The 20,446-nt window shown below is 42.3% G+C and overlaps 2 protein-coding genes and 1 long non-coding RNA gene across 4 annotated transcripts; 2 read left to right on the top strand and 1 right to left on the bottom strand.

Moving 5' to 3' along the window:
• Positions 1 to 1,766: 1,766 nt before the first annotated feature.
• Positions 1,767 to 7,746, bottom strand: MIS12 (MIS12 kinetochore complex component). The gene is made up of 2 exons (XM_067716475.1): positions 7,494 to 7,746; positions 1,767 to 3,820 (listed from the first exon to the last, which is right to left on the bottom strand). Exon 2 carries the CDS (start codon positions 3,778 to 3,780, stop codon positions 3,160 to 3,162), a length of 621 nt encoding a protein of 206 aa, XP_067572576.1. The 5' UTR covers positions 3,781 to 3,820; positions 7,494 to 7,746; the 3' UTR covers positions 1,767 to 3,159.
• Positions 7,747 to 7,922: 176 nt separating this feature from the next.
• Positions 7,923 to 19,511, top strand: DERL2 (derlin 2). Of its 2 annotated transcripts, none has more exons than XM_067716473.1 (7): positions 7,923 to 8,079; positions 8,948 to 9,013; positions 11,380 to 11,453; positions 12,808 to 12,901; positions 13,835 to 14,030; positions 14,297 to 14,387; positions 19,008 to 19,511. In XM_067716473.1, exons 1-7 carry the CDS (start codon positions 7,987 to 7,989, stop codon positions 19,111 to 19,113), a joined length of 720 nt encoding a protein of 239 aa, XP_067572574.1. In that variant the 5' UTR covers positions 7,923 to 7,986; the 3' UTR covers positions 19,114 to 19,511. The 2 variants fall into 2 exon arrangements, with proteins under 2 accessions (XP_067572574.1, XP_067572575.1); XM_067716474.1 differs by having other exon boundaries at positions 7,942 to 8,079; positions 8,951 to 9,013.
• On the top strand, positions 12,910 to 13,708 carry LOC137212735 (uncharacterized). The gene is made up of 2 exons (XR_010937602.1): positions 12,910 to 13,149; positions 13,377 to 13,708. It is a non-coding gene; the product is annotated as an uncharacterized lncRNA (long non-coding RNA).
• Positions 19,512 to 20,446: the final 935 nt, after the last annotated feature.

Here is a 20,446-nt window from a genome sequence, read left to right as displayed (position 1 = left end):
TCTTAAATAGTATTTCCTTATAATTCTTTTTATTTCTGTAAGGGTGGTAGTGTGTCCACTCTTTACTTTCTATTAATACCATCCCAAACCCTGTCACTGCAGCAGCAAGATGAGAAAAGTCTATTTGGGAGTATACAGTGGGGAGCATGATAATGACGGAGAATAAATAAATGCAAGGGAAAGCTTGGGAATTGGCATCTAGGGAGACTGCTGTGTTTTTTAAAAATATTTATGTATTTATTTGGCTGTGCCAGGTCTTGGTTGCCACACATGGAATCTTCGTTGTGGCATGTGAACTCTTAGTTGTAGCATGTGGGATCTAGTTCCCTGAGCAGGGACTGAACCCAGGCCCCCTGCACTGGGAGCACAGAGCCTTAGCCACTGGACCACCAGGGAAGTCCTGGGAAATTGAAGGTTTGATATTACAGAATCATAGGATGTAATGTAGAAGGAAGTAGGAAATTGGATAAGACTGATGCTGGATGGGAGATGAGGCAATGAAGCAGAGTGGGTAACCAAGTATTTGTTATCCTGATTTATTTCTGAAGTTTTGAGGGAGGAATTTAATTATTAGAGGACAATGGGGCCAAGTATATTAATTTATTCCTGCAGAGACACTACTATGACAAATAGTCACAGTATTAATATCCAACAAGTATTAAGCACTTACTCAACATGTAATGGACTCGAGTTCTAAATACTGTGGATTTCACCCTTCTATCCAAGTCAGGTTCATATTTTAACCGTATCCAAACAAACCATATTATTGCATATGTAATGAGGCAAAGCAGATCTCAGCTGTTGTTTCCTTAATAAGCAGCCTAGGGGGCTTCCCTGGTGGCGCAGTGGTTAAGAATCCGCCTGCCAATGCAGGGGACACGAGTTCGAGCCCTGCTCTGGGAGGATCCCACATGCCGCAGAGCAACGAAGCCCGTGCGCCACAACTACTGAGCCCGCGTGCCACAACTACTGAAGCCCACGCGCCTAGAGCCTGTGCTCCGCAACAAGAGAAGCCACCGCAATGAGAATCCCGCGCGCCGCAACAAAGAGTAGCCCCCGCTCGCCGCAACTAGAGAAAGCCGGCGTGCAGCAATGAAGACCCAATGCAGCCAAAAATAAATAAATTAAATAAATAAATTTTAAAAAATAAATAAGCAGCCTACATCCTTATGAATACCTTAATTTCTAATTTCACTAGGTATGTTAGTTTCCTGCAGCTACTGTAACAAACTTAGTGACTTAAAACAGCAGCAATGTATTCTCTCACAGTTTTGGAAGCCAGAAATTTAAAAGAAGGGGGTCAGCAGGGCCACACTCCCTCTGGAGGCTCTAGGGAAGAACCTGTTCTTTGCCTCTTCCAGCTTACGGTGGCTCTTGGCATTCCTTGACTTGTGGCTGCATCACTCCAATCTCCCTCTGTGGTCACAAGGCCTCCTCCTTGTCTGTCTCAAATCTCCCTCTATAAAGTCACCTGTCATTGGATTTAGGGCCCAGCCAGATAAATCAGGATGACTTCCTTATCTCCAGATCCTTAACATAATTTTACCTGCAAAACCATTTTTCCAAATAAGGCACAATCACAGATTCTAGGAATCAGGACATGGACATACCTTTTGGGGGATCACCATTCAACCCACTACACTAGGAGATTTTAAATAAGCTCCAAATGCAAAAATAAAAAATAAAAATAAATGATCATTTGGGTAAAAAGTCATACTGAAGGACGCATACCATGACATTATATACAGCAGAAAATCACAAATCAATGCTTTAAAAACATATATATTTAATGTACAGGATTGGAAAAAAGGACTCTTTGATAATAAACATATTCCAGGTAAACACAGGCTTCCTAAACTGATGAATATTTAATTGCAAATATTAACACCCTAAGTTACACTTCTATGTAAAGGAGAAACTCCAAATCCTGTTCTTTAGGAAGACATGGAAGGCAAGTAATACCTTAAGAGCAACTATTGCTATCTCTCCCCTTTCCTTGGGTGATCTAACATTTTACATGGATTAGTTACAAAAGGAAATATTAGATTCCATTGAATTTAAGCACAAGACACGGCTAAAATTTATCACTGAGAGTACTAAATATTTGATGCTTATGAGTGTGAATAAATAATTAAATATTAGGTACAAGGCAGATTCCAAAACTAACTGAAGCATGAAAAAAAAAGGTATAAATACCTAATAGTCAGTTAATATAAATTTTGCTATTGGATATGTTCCAGGCTTCCTTTTCTATGTCAGTGAAATCTGCTTCCTTTTTGTCCAATGTCTTCCATTGCTGGGCTCCATGACAGTAAACTCTTTAACCTCACCAAGGCCTTGGTCATGGAAAGGATTTATTTTAGAAACAAAATAACTTCTTTCTTCTTTCTAAAGGTCATAGCTGTTTTTTCTGCTACTTGCTTCCTTCAACGAGTTATTAAAGTCCCCGTGTGAGAAAAGTTACTGGGCAAGAACAAGCAGTCTGTGTTGGCTGTCCCACAGTGCAGTGGCTGGTTAATAAAGAAGATGTCCAGGCTTCCCTGGTGGCGCAGTGGTTGAGAGTCCGCCTGCCGATGCAGGGGACACAGGTTCGTGCCCCGGTCCGGGAAGATCCCACATGCCGTGGAGCGGCTGGGCCCACGAGCCATGGCCGCTGAGCCTGCGCGTCCGGAGCCTGTGCTCCGCAACGGGAGAGGCCACAGCTGTGAGAGGCCCACGTACCACACAAAAAAATAACAATAATAATAATAAAAAAAAGATGTCCACTTAACCTTTTTCTCATTTGGTCTCATCCAAAGAGTAAGGCAAAAGGATCAAGGTTACAGAGGACTGATGACCCAGGTACAACTTTTACAAATATCTTTAAATGGCCAGGGAAAGCTTTACTTCTTCAGTCATGCCCCCAAATGAGTCGTTATTGAACCAAGAATCCCTTGCCAGCCATTAGAGGCTGCTAAGCACAGATGCTTCAAAGATTAGTTCAAGGTAGTGCATAGATGCTTCAGGAGAGTGGACCAAAAATGAGGAGGCCGTGGAATACAGGAAAGAGTGAACAAAGAAGACGCCCCCAAAGTACGCAGTTCACTAGGATCAGAATGGTCATTGATATAAACCCCTTATCATTCCACCTTCTGACAAACCCCTTTTATTATTTAGACATTAAGATATTTTCAGTCTTTTGCCTTCCTTTTCCACATTGTCTCTAATATTGTGTAGTTTTCTGGAGTTCTGAACCAGGAACAGCAAGCTCTCCCTAAAATCACTAGTCCCGTGGTCTCTGCCAACATTTTCAAGCTCATCAAACAAAGACAATGTCTGTTTGAGTTTGGCCTGAACAATTTTTTGCTCTTCTAATTCTGCAAGAAGGGCCTGCTTAGTGCATAATTCAGTCTTATACTTCTCCTGTAACTGTTCAATTTCTTTTTGGAGAAGCTGGAATTCTTCCTCACTGTAAGGATGCGTCTCCTGAGGTTTATCTTCCGGAAGCAAGACGTTTGGGGGAATACGCAAGATCAACTGTAAAAACAGCTGCTCCATTTTGCCAAAAAGGTTATCAAAACGTCCTTTCATGAAGCAAAGAAACTTTTCCGTGCACTTACGAATCTGGACTGGGCTAATCGCACAGTCTGGGATGCCATCCAGCTTCTTCAGAATAACCTGTTCAACAGCCTGCATCACTTCAAATAGGTAGTCTTGAAATGCAATGTAGATCCTAAGCATGCAAGTTTGCGGTGTGAAGCCAAAGAACTGGGCCTCATAGGTCATCGGATCAACAGACATCTTGGCTTATTTTGCTTTGTTTATTTTGAATGTGAAAAATCTGCAAATGTAATAAGAAAAAATTTCATTTGTGTTCAAAAAAATCATCTGATGAAAGTAACAAATGACATTACAGATAGCAAAGCAAACAAAAACAAAACAAAGCAGACAAAAAAATATGAAGTTTATGTTCCTTGATACCTGATGCTACTTCCAGCCTCACTCATCCGCAGCAGGATACAAACGCCGCCTCGCTGAGGCTCTTTCCATCAGCCTGTAACCTCCCTCTTCCTCCTCATTGTCCATTTCCCTCACCTCTCAGTTACTGAGGCTTCTGGCCTATGGATCAGCCTTCGGAATCCTATCATCCCAGACAACTTTCAAGTTTACATGGATGATCTTACCAATGCCCTAGAGACTCAGTTCCTTGAGTTTCGATGATCTTCATCTCCACTCTTTTAGCCACATGGCGATTGATATTTGTAACTTCTTTCCCTAGCTGCTCCTACTTTTTGACCACAACCTCATATGCTGGTCTTCCAACGCTCATTCGCATATTCATATTATACCTTAATCGTCAAGACTTTCAGCCCTCTGATCTTCTTTTTCTAGCGCTCAGTCTCTCCCACCTCACTTCTTCCTCTCTCCATTTTAAGCTCCATGATCCATCACTTCAACGGCTCCCTTGCCAAGGTCCTCAACTCCCCTGTCCTTCCAACCTTGCCATCTGAAAAATATCAGGCTGAGCAAGCCTGATGTTTTCTCAAGGGTCTGGGAGACATTCCTTTCAAATGTAAACATCTAGGAAAATAGCACTCCTATCTCCCTGTCAATGTGGGTGTTTAACCTAGGGACCTTTTTCTGAGCTGTAACCATATACTTGTCATAGAAATAAAAGTATTCATAGTTTATTCCTGCAAAGTAATTAGCTAAAAAAAATGGCTACCTCAATTACCAGGTGAATTTAGGATGAACCTTATGAAATAATTTGCAGCAAGTGGTGCAGTCAAATCTTTCTATGGGACAAGATGCTGTTAATCTTGAGAATTTATGTAATGGCTAAAAATAGAATGGTTGTAATGGTTTAGCTGTATAAAATAGGGTAGAATTTCTTTCTGTCTTTGTCATCTCATTCACAGATTACCTATAATGCATTGTAATCCAGATATGCTTATTCAGTAATAAAACTGCTTTCTCTTCTATATCTTGTGGAGAGGATTCTGTGGATTAACAGGATTTTAATTTCAACACTACCCTATGCCTTCAGGATCAATTTCAAACTCTTTCTCATGGCTTACAAGGACCTTCATCATCTGACCTTTACTAACCACCCTGTCCTCCTTTTTAAGGACCTCACATATGCATAATTGAAGTGATAATACTTCCTATTTCATAGCACTCTATATTTGGTCCATGCTAGGTCCTCTCTTATTTATTTTCTTTCATCGCCCATAGGAACCTACTCCAGTGTTTTAATGTATGCCTTTTCAGTTCATCTTTAATTTTAATTCATCTTTAACAGGTTTTAGACATACAGTTGACCTTTGAACAACATGGGTTTGAACTGCCCAGGTCCAGTTATACGTGGATATTTTTCAGTAGTAAATACTAAAGTACTACATAACCCACAGTTGCTTGAAACTGTGAATGTAGAACTGCATATATGGAGAGCCAACTCTAAATTACACAAGGATTTTTGACTGCTGGGTGGATTGGCACCCCTAATCCCCACGTTGTTCAAGGGTCAACTGTATAGTCTTGAAAAATACAGTTTTCTTTATGTGTGGTTTGCTTTACATTATGTTTGCAATCACTTCATGTTATTACACTTCATTGTTATTTTACTTCATTGGTTCTTTTTTTATTTTTGGTTGCACTGGGTCTTCATTGCTGTGTGCGCGGCTTTCTCTAGTTGCAGCAAGCAGGGCCTACTCTTCGTTGACGTGCACGGGTTTCTCACTGAAATGGCTTCTCTTGTTGTGGAGCTCGGGCTCTAGGCGCGTGGGCTTCAGTAGTTGTGGCTCACAGGCTCTAGAGCGCAGGCTCAGTAGTTGTGGCGCACGGGCTTAGCTGCTCTGCGGCATGTGGGATCTTCCTGCACCAGGGCTCGAACCTGTGTCCCTTGCATTGGCAAGTGGATTCTTAACCACTGCGCCTCCAGGGAAGCCCCACTTCATTGGTTCTAACCGAAGTATTCCATTAATTTTACCATATGCGTATACCGTACTTCATGTGTCCACTGTCCATAGTTGCTGGGCCACAGAGTTTACCCATACATAATTTCACTAAATACCACTAAAATGTTCTCCAGAACACTAGGGGTGGGAGTACAGCTAGGCTGGTTTACCCTCCCATTTGCAGTATATGAGAATTTCTTTCTCATGTCTTTGCCTTCACTTGATATTACTCAAAATTCTTATTTTTGCCAATCTTGTAAAATTGTTTTACAGTGTTGCTTTTTGAAAACCAAAACCATCTAACCCCCACACAGGCTGGACACAGAGGACTGCAACTATCGACAGTCTCCTTGCCTCCCCAAACAGCTTACTGTTTACATTAGCATGACTCTACTATTCTAGGAGACCTGAGTAATATTTTCATTGTCCAAACGGCTTGACTATTCATTATGAGCCCCCGGAAAGACTGATCAACTCTGAAATGCTAAGCACCAACAATCTGTACAGCAAGATTCTCTGAAACCCTTGCCTCAGCTGTTTCTCCCAATGCTGGACTGCTTTTCATGAGCTCTACCCAATCCTAATCAAGCCTCCAAATTGAAAAATCCACCTTAAACCAAATTTGCGATTCTCAAAAAACTCCAATCTTGCCTGTCATCCCTACAAGACATTGCCAAAGCTCTGTCAAGGTGTTTTGCTTACCAGGGTAGGCAAAACACTCAGCACTGTTTTATCAATAGGCTGTGAGGGTGATGTTTGGGGTGCAGGTAAAAGTATTTTAATGTGCGTTTCTCCAACTGCCAGTAAAGTTGAGCACCACCTGAAACGTATTAACTCTTAAGGTTTCTCCTTCTGTAAATTACCCATTCATATCCTTTTTAAAAACCACTCTCTCCAGCCTTTTACTTAATTCCTTCCTTATATACTACCAGACGAGGCCACTCCCTGTTCCAACAACCTTTAGTGCTTCCTTATAACCCACCGAATAAAGTATAATATTCTTAACTTTGCCTGCCATGATCTGACTACTCTTTGTTCCAACCAAACCAAGCTATGGCCTTTCCCTGTGATGTCTTTCCCTCAAGAGAAGATGCCTGGCCAAATATCTTCCAAGGGTCAGTTTAAATACACTTCCCTGCCGACCCACCCCCTCCTCTGAATTCCCATCAGGACCTCTCTTCGGGCACTGGCCAACTCCTACTTTAGGATATTATTATCACGGGCCTATCTTCTCCGCAAGCCTTAGATTTCCTGAGGGCAGGATGAGTACGGTTTCAATAGATATTTACAGGTGAAACGCGGGAGGTGCCCAAGACACCTCAGCGAGTAGAGCGCCGGGAGCTCCAGAAACCGCGGAGTAGGAACCACTTCCGGCCTGAGCACTGGCTCCCGGCAGGCCCCGCGCCCCCGCTGCATGCCGGAACCTTAAGAGTGGAGGTTCGCGGCCCACCGGAGACTTTGCTCCATCGGGCCGCTCCAGCGCCCGGCGATGAGGCCTCAGCCAGTGCCACCCCTTCTCGCTCCTCTTCAGAGAAAATGCAGCCCCGTGGCACTTACCCAAGCGACCATGAGAGTGACGAATTCGACCAAACACTGGCTTCCCGCCACCTTCTTTAAACCACCGCCGGCTGCCAGAGATAGGCAGCACCGCTAACTCCCTCAAATTCCGACCGCTAGCTGCCTTAGAGCGAGGGCAAGATGCTACCGCACTCCTGATTGGCTGGCTGTCCGGGGGCAACCTATATTGCTGACGGAAAGAGGGCGAGCGGGAAAGCTAGCTGTGGCTTGCGGGGATTGGCGGAAGGAAGCGGTACTCACCCTCTTTCCCGCGACGTAGGTGGGTGGAGAAGCGAGGCTGGGCCGCCGCGGAGACACAACTCGTGATTGGCGGGTGTTCTTTCATTCGGGCTCTAGCGATTGGTGGCTGACCAACTGAGCAGCGCTGATTGGGCAGCAGCGTAAAGGGGAGGGCCCCGCCCTGATCCCGCCCCGCCTCTGGGACAGACTGGCGGAAGGGGAAGTGGGGGGGGGGCCGGCGGCGGCGGGGAAAATGGCGTACCAGAGCCTCCGGTTGGAGTACCTGCAGATCCCACCGGTCAGCCGCGCCTACACCACCGCCTGCGTCCTCACCACCGCCGCTGTGGTGAGCAGCTGCAGCGCCAGCTTCTCATTATCCGTGCTGGATATAACCGGGTCCTCGGGAAACTGGGGTTTGGGCCTCCGGGAAGCTCAGAGGGGTTGGTCTCAAGGGTGGGTGGAGGCGTACAGGGTTCACTTTGGGGTTCGGAGTGGCCCCGTGAGTGCTTACCCGGTGACCCTAGAAGGGAGTGCTGCTCCAAGAGGGCTGGGGGATCAGGACTGAGGGTCAGTTTTTGAGAAATAAAGGCAGGATCTGTACCAAGTCAGGGCTTGGGTGGGAGCCGCCCACCCAGGAAACGTGTCTGAGAACTCCTGCGGTGGCCAGATGATAATGTGGTGACTAGTGGAAGGAGGGTCCGCTTACTGGAGAAACGTAGATATTGAGGATAGAAAGCTGGAAGTTGTCGAGCGGAAAAGTCTTGAAATACAGAGAGTCTGTAATAGAGGTTGGCTGGAAGCACCCAGCCCTCACGGTGGCAGGGTATTGAGTCTTGGTTCTTTTGAGTGAATTCTGTTGCTTCACACAGTTGTTTCAGGTGGTGCCCATGTGTTGGACAGATTCGTAGCAGCTGCTCTTACTTGCCCTGTATCGAAGATATCACCACCTGCCTTCCATACCTTCACATTACCCTTAACTATTGAAACATCAAACAGACTTTTACTTTGTGTTAGGTATTGGGGAATACAAAGAATTGTATCAATTCTACACAGTTCTTTACCATCCTTTTCCTCCAGCCTAAGAAGAAAGCCTTAAATGATTCAGTCTAAGTGACTGAGAGTGGGAAATTGCTGACCCTATTAATCTTTTGTTGTAAATGATGATATTTTGTTTCTTGATTGACTTGCTTGAAGAAATTCTTTTTCTATTTCAGCAGTTGGAATTGATCACACCTTTTCAGTTGTACTTCAATCCCGAATTAATCTTTAAACACTTTCAAGTAAGTGGTCCATCACAACCGCCATTAATGCCTCAGTTTTTAAACTTGTTTTTCTTACATTTTAGTAGCTAATCCTGTCATATACTGTCTCAAAGAATTCAGTGGGAATACTTGATTATAAGGCTTATGGAGGTGGGGGGGCGGGGTACAAAGCAGTGATTCTTGCAGTCTGGAACTTTTAAGAGACTCTCAAGCTCCTCATCATGTACCAAATCAGAATCGCCAAGTGTAGGAATTAAGAATCTGTATTTTATTTTTAAAGTTCCCTGCATGGTTTTGATTTGATGTGTCCAGTTCCTGTATTTAGGAATCACTGGTTCAAAGTTAATGTTACAGATTGAGAGGAGACTGATCAGCTGGCTGTCCAGGGAGAGTCTCACAGGATGCCCTTATTTTGTGCACTCACCACCATGTACCACACCTGCCACCTTGGTGTTACTGCTATGGTCCTGTTCAGAAACTCAGTTCAGTTAGTGTTCTGATCCATCTTCCAGGGATCACATCATCCTAACAGAACTCCAGAAGACTGACATCGAAGACAACATGGCAGTGTATTAGATTACAGTGAGAGATGGTCCTTTCCAGTAATTTGAGTGCTAAAAGAGAGATGTGTTTTCCTGTTCTAGAATGATCATATAGGCTATAGTTGGAGTAAGAGAGAGACCCCAAAACCAGTAATTCTGTTTCTACACCTGCTGTTGCCTCTGTCCCAAATGTGTTTCATTCACTGTATACCCACTGAACTCCAGCTTGTCTTTCAAGATGCAGCTTTTGTGTAGCCTTCTCAGATTCATCCTCCCTTGTGTCCTTAGGGTATCTGTAAATACTTTTTTTATATCTCTCATCTCATACTTGCACTTATTTATATGCTTGTCTCCTCACTAGGTTGAGGACTCTAAAATCCTGGATGCAGTTAGTATGTAGTAAACAATCCTGAATTGTTTCAACTTTAATAGTTACAAATTCTTGGGGCTTCCCTGGTGGCGCAGTGGTTGAGAGTCCGCCTGCCGATGCAGGGGACACGGGTTCGTGCCCCGGTCCAGGAAGATCCCACATGCCGCGGAGCGGCTGGGCCCGTGAGCCATGGCCGCTGAGCCTGCGCGTCCGGAGCCTGTGCTCCGCAACGGGAGAGGCCACAACAGTGAGAGGCCCGTGTACCGCAAAAAAAAAAAAAAAAAAAAAAAAAAAAAAAAAAAAAGTTACCAATTCTTAAGAATTAAATGATGCATAAAGCAGACCTGTGGGCCCTTATAACTGCATTCTTCCTCCTCTACTCACATGGCCTTTGCTGGGAGCTATAGCTCCATCCAAACAAACGAGATTTGATTTTGCCTGGGGTTAAACTCTTGTTTTTTTGTTTTTTGGGGGGGGTTTTTTTGGCCAGCCATGTGGCATGCGGGATCTTAGTTCCCCAACTAGGGAATCAAACCCGCATCCTCTACAGTAGAAGCATGGAGTCTTAACCACTGGACCACCAAGGAATCCCCTGAGGTTAAACTCTTGACACCAGTATCTGCAGTTGGAATTAGGATTTCTCCGTTTGAGTTCAGTCTCCCTATACAAACTGTGTGTCCTTGGGCAGGCCATTTTAAAATCATCCAGGTCTCTTACTTTCCTCATATGTGAAATGGGGATGGTAGTGCCAACCTGCTCATCTCACAGGATAATTAAGATCACATGAGAGAACAGAATATTTTAAAACACTTTAAATGTTAAGTGTTCTGTCATTGTGAGTAGTTGTTTTTATTGCAGGTGTGGATGGTTTGGGTGGGTAAGAGTATATCAGGGTTTGAAAATGAGCGTCTGTGTATCTACCAATTAGACTCTAATTGTTAAAGTATTAGGTCTTTACTTACAGGGAGTTGGCTCTTTGTTCAGACTAGAACTTGAGTATTTGCTTTAGTTACTCTTCACTCTGGATGTTTCTGACAACTGATATAGAAACATTTCTTAGCAATTGATAATTAGATCCAGCAATTTTCCTTTCATATCTTGAGACTATTCATTAGATTGTGATAATACATATATGAAAGCACTATTCTGCAAATTAACCTAGTCTTTCCATCAAACTTTTCCCATAATTTGCCTGACCATATAGTATGGGTTTTAAAAAAAAAAAGAATCACAATTTCAAGTTTTCTGTCCTACTATCCTTAGAAATTCCTGGGGCAAGTGACATCTTTCACTGAAGCAGCACAAAAATTCAGTGTCAGATTGTGTGCCTCACTTTTGAGTTCAGACAGTATCACCTATTCATGGCCTTCCAACCCTTGTAGTCATAGGATAGCTCCTTCATCTTAATATAAAAATGTTTTCTGGTATATTTTACTTAATCTATCTTTCTCTTGATGTTTTTCTTTTAACAGATATGGAGGCTAATCACCAATTTCTTATTTTTTGGGCCAGTTGGATTCAATTTTTTATTTAACATGATTTTTCTGTATCCTTTACTAAGTGGGGTTAGCATAAAAACTTTAGGTTTACTTAGGAAATACAATATTGTTTGAAACTATTAATCCTGTTATTTTTGTTACCATCTTAGCTGTAACTTCTGGCTACTGGCTCAGTGATACACAGAATAGTTGGTCAGTTAGTAATGTTTTGAGGGTGTTTATAGGTCACTGTTTATTCAAATGGGAGGTATTTAACCGTAAAATGTTTACATTTCTGCCCATAAGCCACTTACAGATCTGATCAAAGGAGAGCAGAAGTGATTTAATTGAGGCGTACTTACAAAATAACACTGGCGGGCCCCAAGTGATAAAACACAACCTGGGAGTGGGTTCATGGGGGATGGAGAACTTGAGATCTCCTTGGATCTTGGTTGCTAGTTCCACTGGTTGGAAAGACAGTGCCGTGTCTCCTGGGCTCGCCATGTTCCAGTTTGTTGAAAGAGAGGAAGAGTTGTGCTCTGATCAGATGGTAATTGGGGCCATTGAGCAGGGCATTTCTCCTGCACCCCGACCCTCTGGATTAAGAGGGGAGTTACAGCTCAGCTCATCTGCAGTAGACAAAGGGCCTTTTAGGGGTGACAGGATTCCTGCCCTAGGATGGATTCCTGTGTCTTCTGTATGGTGTATCATTCTGGTAAGTTTCTAATAATTAAATTTTTTCATTGTAATGCCTCCTTATTGACTGAGGTACAGCAATGCTTAACTCCCTGGCCTGAAAAGGCAGATTTTTACATGAAGCTTCTTGATGGGGATTTCCTCCAAATTAGGTTGTGAAAAAGCAAGGATGGTGTAGGTTATGCTGTGGCTGAACACGGGAAAGACAGGACAAATTTGAAAAGGTGTAGTCGGTGACGGGAAGCATGTTTATGTGGTGTCTGGCCTAGTTCCCCAGTCAGGAACAGTTTTTGTAAAACATGGAGCCGGTCTTCTCTTCACCTTGCCTAAAATGCCTGGTAAAAGAGACGCAACCATACTACCACTCATAAATATTCTTACAGGAACAAAGGCTGACTTCTTACACATAAAGTGGAGTCCAAGTGTACTTAAGTGGTACATTAAATTTTACTTTCTTGGGCTTCCCTGGTGGCACAGTGGTTGAGAGTCCGCCTGCCGATGCAGGGGACACGGGTTCGTGCCCCGGTCCGGGAGGATCCCACATGCCGCGGAGCGGCTGGGCCCGTGAGCCATGGCCGCTGAGCCTGCGCGTCCGGAGCCTGTGCTCCGCAATGGGAGAGGCCACAACAGTGAGAGGCCCGTGTACCGCAAAAAAAAATTTAAAAAAAAAGAAATTTACTTTCTTCATATTTGTGTGCTTAACATTTTCTTAACTTGGAACTTAAGATATCGTTACTGTCGAATGCTAGAAGAAGGCTCTTTCCGAGGTCGGACAGCAGACTTTGTATTTATGTTCCTTTTTGGTGGATTCTTAATGACTGTATCCTTCGACAAATAGAACAAATACAGGAAAATACTAAAGAACTCCCTCTCTCTTCCTAAAGCTTTTCATCTGTCTCCCAAAATTCACTAGATACTCGGAATGAACAGATAAAAGTAGACCCCCCACATATTAGCTTCAGGCTCCTATTTATTTTACAGCGTACTTTATGTGGCAGCTTTTCTAAGCCTAGAGGTTGGACAGGATGCTTTTCTACTGTGAGCAAGTCAGAGGAACTGTTAACCCAGGTGGGTTACTATTAAGTATCTTAGATGTATTCTTGTTGGTGGGTGTACTTTACTTTTAAGCTAAGTTGGTAAGACGTTTATTTGGTCAACATCAAAACTTTTTTTAAAATTTTTATTGGAGTATAGTTGCTTTACAGTGTTGTGTTAGTTTCTGCTGTACAGCAAAGTGAATCAGCTATACGTATGCATATAGCCCCTCTTTTTTGGATTTCCTTCCCATTTTTTAGGTCACCACAGAGCATTGAGTAGAGTTCCCTGTGCTATACAGTAGTTTCTTATTAGTTAAATAAATTACTTTTTTGAAAAAAGAATTGTCAACTGAGTACCAGACTTGAATGTAGCCCTGTCTGACAAGATGGTTTTGCTCCAGCTGGCTTGATTCACGTTTGTAAAGGTCCTCATGGTGATCACTGACCAAGGAATTAACACATACTCCAAAGAGGCAAGAACTTCATGAAAGCAGAATATTAATTTGAATTAGCAACACTTCAGATGATGTCGCCTAAGCAGGTTTTTGCCTGATGGCTCTGGGTAATTATTTTCAGGCTTTTTTTTTTTTCCTAAAGATGTAACTACTGCTCGCCTTTCCTAATTCAAATGTATGTTAGAACACAATCCTTAGTTCCCTTGCCCAGTCTTCCCTATTATACTTAATGTTGCTGTTTTCCTTAATGCCAACCGCTAGCTTTTCGGTTTGTTTGTGAGCTTAGTTTTCTTGGGCCAGGCCTTTACAATAATGCTTGTCTACGTGTGGAGCCGAAGGAACCCGTATGTCCGCATGAACTTCTTCGGCCTTCTCAATTTCCAGGCCCCCTTTCTACCCTGGGTGCTCATGGGCTTTTCCTTGTTGTTGGGGAACTCAATCATTGTGGACCTCTTGGGTAAGATTCTTAGCACTACTTTTTCTATTATTTTACTTGCAAACTTATTTTGTCACTATTTTTCATGTTAATCCTGCCTGGCCTTCATATACAGCTCTTACAGGATTATCTGATAGTTATATGCTCAAAGACTACAATATTAGTTTTCAAGATGTTAATAAGTATATTGACATTTCTTCCTAAAGAGAAGAAATTTTTGTTGGTAGAGCCTCCTGCCATCAAATTTCTAATCCTCTCCCTCATCCTTTATTTCTGGTTGACTCTAGGTATTGCAGTTGGACACATATATTTTTTCTTGGAAGATGTATTTCCCAATCAACCTGGTGGAATAAGAATTTTGAAAACACCATCTATTCTGTGAGTATTTAACACCAGGTTACATGTTCCTTGCAGGTAAACCGGGGCTCCCAGCACACATCGTTCAGGCCAGTAAATATTTGGAGATTGAGCAATCGGGCTGCCGTTGAGGAGCAATTGGATTGGGTAGGAACAGACCATGCCAGAGTTGTGGCAGGAGGCTCAAGGTGTCCTGAGGGTGATGTGGTAATTGCTGTCCCAGCTGACCACCAGCACCTCCTGTCCCAGGGAGGAGCCTGTTGGTTTCATGAAGGATGCTGTCTGAGTTTAGAGAGGTGAAGTAGCGAAATGGGCAAAACTGACTAGAGGGAGGTTTCTAAAGGTGGAATGTCTGGTCTTCCAAACAGGTGATAGAGATAAGCAGTGAAGTAGAGTGGAAATAGCTTTGGGCTGGAAACCAGATACAGGCTGTTTGTTCTGCCAACCAGCCATGTGATTTTAAGCAAGTCCCTTCTGCTTTTTCACATGTCAGTTTCCTGAGGGTAGAGCTTTGATTTATAGGACCTCCTTCTATGCCAGAATTTTGTGTCCTTGGGACGTACTGCATTAAAAAGGGTTCACTTGAGGAATAAAATGTGAGTTTTTATTATTAAATGTTGACTGTAGAATAAGCAAAATCAAGAAAGTAAAGTCTTCCATAATCCCACCATTTAGATATAACAGTGGCTACCACTGTTAACTTTTTAATGTGTATTCATGAGCCTTTTACTGTCTGTGTACTCTTTAAAAAATGCTGTTTCATAAGCTTCTTTCTAATGTAATATATCATAATCATTTTTCCATCATAAATGTCCGACAGAATTGTAACAGCTGCATGATACCCCCGATATGAATGGAGCACGATTTACGAGTCTCTTAGCAATGGACACTGACATCCTTCTTGCTCTTCCTTCCATAATTGGAGTGGTGAACATTCCTGTAGCTACACGTCCATATAGCATGTGTAGCAGCACATCCTTTGCGCACATCCATGATTATTTTCAAAGGATAAATTCCTACAAGTAGAATAGCTGTTCAGTTTCTTGCCAAACCGCCATGCAGAATGGATATTCAGGTTTACATTTCCACCAGCAACGTATGTGTCCATTTCCCCACATCTTCATCAAATGTGGGAGAGCCCCATGACCCCCTTTAATGTGCACTTTCTGTAAACAAGGACAGTCTTTTACATAGTCAAAATCTGGAAATAAACATTAATTCTCAGACCCAATTCCACTTTTGGCAGTTGTCCTCAGAATATAGCAGAAGAATGCAGTTCAGATTCAGGTGTTTCGCTTCGTTACCATGTCTCTTTAGTCCCTTTCAGTGTGGAGCAGCTCCTCAGCTTTACCTTGTCTTTCGTGACATTGATGTTTTTGAAGATTATAACCCCATTTTGTAGAATGTCTCTCAATTTGGGTTTGTCTGATGTTCCCTCACATTTAGGTTCAGGTTTTGCATCTGTGGCAGGAATATCAGAGAAGTGATACTGCGTTCTTCTGATTGCAGCCTATTGGCACAGGATTTCAATTGGTTGAATTTGCCAAAGTGGTAGTAATCACTTTGATTACTTGATTAAGGTATCTGCAGGGCTTTTCCATTGCCAAAGTTACTTTTTTTCCCCTTTGTAATTAAGTGTTTTGTGGGGAGGTACTTTGAGACTACGTAAACATCCTTTTTCATATCGAATTTCAATTCATTTATATCTGCAAGAATCCATGGTTTCATGTTTTATTCATGAATTATAATCCCTTATTGTTGTTTATTTTGATGCTTATATTGTCCCAGATTTGGCCAAGGGGAGCCTCCTTAAACTGGCTTTGAAGTATTATTCAATGTGCTCCCATCTTTTTTTTTTTTTTTAAAACCAATTTATTACTTTCTGGCCTAGCAAGATATCCCAGGCTCATCTTGTGCTCTTCTTGACCCAGTTGTAGAATCAGCTATTTCTTTAAGGAGGCCTAGTTCCTTTTTAGTAGAGAATGGTATTTAGAGACCAAGGTCTGGGCGGCAGATGTGCTTATTGCTTTTGGAGTATTACTACTCCCAAGTCCTCTCAGTGAACAGAGCAAGGGAATTATATACATATGCATATGAGTGTATATACATGTATGTTTTCAGATCTGTGTGTTTTTTAAACATGGGTTTATGCGGATACTCGCAGTTCTGGTACAACTCCACGTGATTCATTCATTTTTTTTTCCTTTCTATATTTTTCCTCCAATATTTTATTATGAAAATTTCCAAACTTACAGAAAAGTGGAAAAAATTATACAGTCACATTTACCTACCACATAGATTCTACAATTAACAGTTTACTATTCTTGCTTTTTGTACATCTATCTACCTCTCCATCCATCTTTCCATTCCAGTATACTTAATTCTCTAAATATTTTAGAATCTCTATCACTAACTAGAATTCTTTTTTTAAATTTATTTATTTATTTGGTTGCACCAGGTCTTAGTTGCAGCAGGCGGGCTCCTTAGTTGTGGCATGCGAACTCTTAGTTGCAGCATGCATGTGGGATCTAGTTCCCTGACCAAGGATCAAACCCGGGCTGCTTGCTTTGGGAGTGCGGAGTCTTAACCACTGTGCCACCAGGGAAGTCCCTAACTAGAGTTCTTTGTTTATATACAACAAAATACACACATCGCAAGGGTTTCGACTAACGGGTTTTCATAAACGCACATACCTATGTAACCCAAATTCCTATCAAGAGAAAATTACCATTACCCAGAAAGTTCTCTCAAGCCCCTTTCCTGTCAACCCTGCCCCCTTCCCCCAAGAAACAATCACTATGCTGATTTTGTCGCTCCACAGATTAGTTTTGCATGTTCTACAGCTTCATGAGTGGAATCATATAGTATGTATGTACTCCTTTGTATAAGGGCTCTTTCATTCAACATAATGTTTTTGAAACTCACATTGTTTTTCTTGTAACAGTAATTTGTTCCCTTTTTTGCTGACTAGTATTCTATTTTATGACAATCCACCCCTTTCCATATTTCCCCATTCTCACTGACAGTGAGAAACCCAATTCCTGTTATCATTAATGTTTTTACTTATTTAATTAATACCCCCATATGTAGCCAGTCTCTCGTCACTGTGTCCCCCTGTTCCATATGGATGCCTTGCTCACCCTGCTCTGCCTCAGACTCCCTATGTCAGGCTGCCCTCTTATGGGGGTGCCCTCCTTACCCTACTCAGGCTCTTGACACCCTGCAGCAGGCCAGCTCCATGTGTGCATGCCCCAGTTGGGCTCTTGACTCCCTATGCAAGGCTGCTCCCCTAACCCCCATCCTGCTCTGGGCCACCATGGCTCCACCCCTCCCCACCCCCATCCTCCCCGCATGGACACCTGCTTTGTTCTGCCCTACCTAATGTTTGGGAAGTAGATGGTGGGGGGCTCAGTTTTTAACATGCTTTCCTTTAATTCTTGTGAGAGCAAACATTTTCATGTTTTTTAACCATTTGGATTTCCTTTTTGAATTGCTTGTTCAGCTCTTTATTTTTCTTTTAGTGCCTGTTTATTGTTAATTTGTAAGAATTAAAGGAGCTCATATTGAAATATAGACGCTTTTTCTGACCCCAGTATAAAACAGGAGTTTTCAGATAATCTAATTTCATCAGCTGTGGGCAAGTACAATTAAAAACATGAATGCAAATAGAGGATGCTTCTTTAATGGTTAATTCTTTAAGGAAATTTTGAATGACCATATAGTAGTATTTTAAAAGTCTTTTGGACATTTGCTATCCCTTCTTATGCTCCGTGTGATTTTTCTTGGAATAACTTGTTAGGTTTTTTTTAAAGTTTAATTACAATAAAGTATACATAAAATTTGTCATCTTATACATTTTGAGTGTACTGTTCAGTCGCATTAAGTACATTCACGTTGTGCTTCTATCAACACCTTCCATCTATAGAACTCTTCATATTACAAAAGTGAAACTCTGTGTCCATTAAACATTAACTCCCCATTCCTTCTTTCCCCCGAGTCCTTGACAACCACCATTCTACTTTCTATCTCCATGAATTTGACAACTCTAGGTATCTCATATAATTGGAAACGTACAGTACTTGTCCTTTTCTGACTGGCTGATTTCACTTAGCACAGTGTCTTCAAGGTTCATCCATGTTGTAGCATGTGTCAGAATTTCCTTTCTTTTTAAGACTGAATAATATTCCATTGTATGTATATACCATTTTGTTTGCCTATTCATCTATCAGTGGATATTGGGTGATACCTTGGTTGTGGGGAGACATTCATGATAGATTTAGGGAAAGGTTACAAAACAGAAGTAGTGTCTAACTTTTGTAAAATTACATATATAAAAGTTCTGGAGGAATATTGAAAGTGTCAATACCTCTGGTGATTTAGGATGTTTTGCTCGTATATATTTCCTGTTTTCGCTACAATTACATGTACTGCTTTTGTAGTAAAAATTAGTAAAGGAGGTAAAAGTTAATGTAAATGCGAAATAATTATGAATCCCTTCAAAATATGGTAACTGTTTCACTGGTAGGCAGACGTACTGCTTGTCCATTGGTGGAAACCCCATGGGATCTTTTTGATCTTGGAGTAGTATCGAGGACCTAAGATGACTCTGGGACTAAATTATATCCGTTGGCTGTCTTTTAGGAAGGCTATTTTTGATACACCAGATGAAGATCCAAATTACAATCCACTACCTGAAGAGCGGCCAGGAGGCTTTGCCTGGGGTGAGGGCCAGCGCCTCGGTGGCTAAAGTGGCAGTGCCAATAACGAGACCCAGCTGGGAAGGACTCAGTGACATACCCATTGGGATTCTTTTATCCTTTGTGTTGCAAAAGTATGGACACTTTTGACAGCTTGACAAGATTTTGACTCCAGAAGCACTTTATGAAATGACACACTGATTAATCCAGAAGACATTTCCAGCAGTTTGCCAGTGGTTCCTCACTACACTGGTACTGAAAGTGTAATCTCTTGGAGCCAAACAACTGGAGAAACAAATACCCTGCTGCCTCTAAGGAGCAAGTACCTGAGTACTTGAGTTCTGTGGTGACGGGCAGAGTTCTTCCTCTTCCTCCTCCTCTTTGATAGACGAGGCCATGGTGTAAATGGAAGTTTCAGAGAGGACAAAATAAAACTGAATTCCATCTCGCTCTCTCTCTCTCACTGAATTAAAGCTTTTGTGTGTGATCTTTTAAATTATCACCATGTCTTCTAGCTCTCCTGCATAGGTCTGCACTCAGAGCAGTTTACGTGCCCGCTCTTCCTGTGTCTTCACAGCTTTCGACTGGATTTCATTTCAAGATTGGAAATACATGGCTGAGACACCATGGCTGTGTACACAACTTACTAACCCAGAATGCCAGCTCCAGTGGGAAGATTTGTTTCTGTTGTCCAGATAGTTTGTTCTCCGTTTGGGTTTTACAAAACTTCAAGTTGTCAGACAGCGTGGTGGAGAAAAAGGGTAGGGTGGATCAAGTAGCAGCAGGAGCTCTGTTGTAGAGAGTCAGGTAGGCGCGAAGCTAACGTACCATCTCGTTTATTTACTCTGCATTTCTCTGCTCGGAAATATCCAGGGAAAGGCAGGTCGTGGCCACATTTTTAGAAAACAACAGAAAGATCTTCTTTACACCTGGGAGACAGGTTAGAATGTTGACTCTAACTTGAGATGAGCGGGTACCAGTTAGGCAGGGATACATTTCTCCTGGGTCTTTGGCTGGTGAACATTTATCATTTGCTTCATGAAAAGCCAAGAAGCTTTCAGAGACAAGTACCTGGTTTACCTTCCCAACCAGGTAGAAACCAGACAGGTCCACAGAAGTTGGCACTTAAAGCCAGTGGTTCAATAAGTACTTAGCCAAGATGTTCACTTCCTGGGGGCTCAGCAGGTTGACTATCACACTGCCTAAGTAATTCAGAGAACCGGGAGAAATAGAATGAATACCCCCAGGAAAGAGATTAATTCAAATCATTCTAATAAATGGCATGTAGGCCAGGGAACATTTCCCAGATATTTCCAGCTTGGCTAAGTGGTTGCTTTCTAGAGTGTGAGATGTCCCTCAGAAGGATGAATATGAGGTTTAGAT

This window comes from Pseudorca crassidens, chromosome 19 (assembly GCF_039906515.1).
Source record: "Pseudorca crassidens isolate mPseCra1 chromosome 19, mPseCra1.hap1, whole genome shotgun sequence".
Lineage (NCBI taxonomy): Eukaryota > Metazoa > Chordata > Mammalia > Artiodactyla > Delphinidae > Pseudorca > Pseudorca crassidens.
This window is presented reverse-complemented; position numbering and strand designations above follow the sequence as displayed.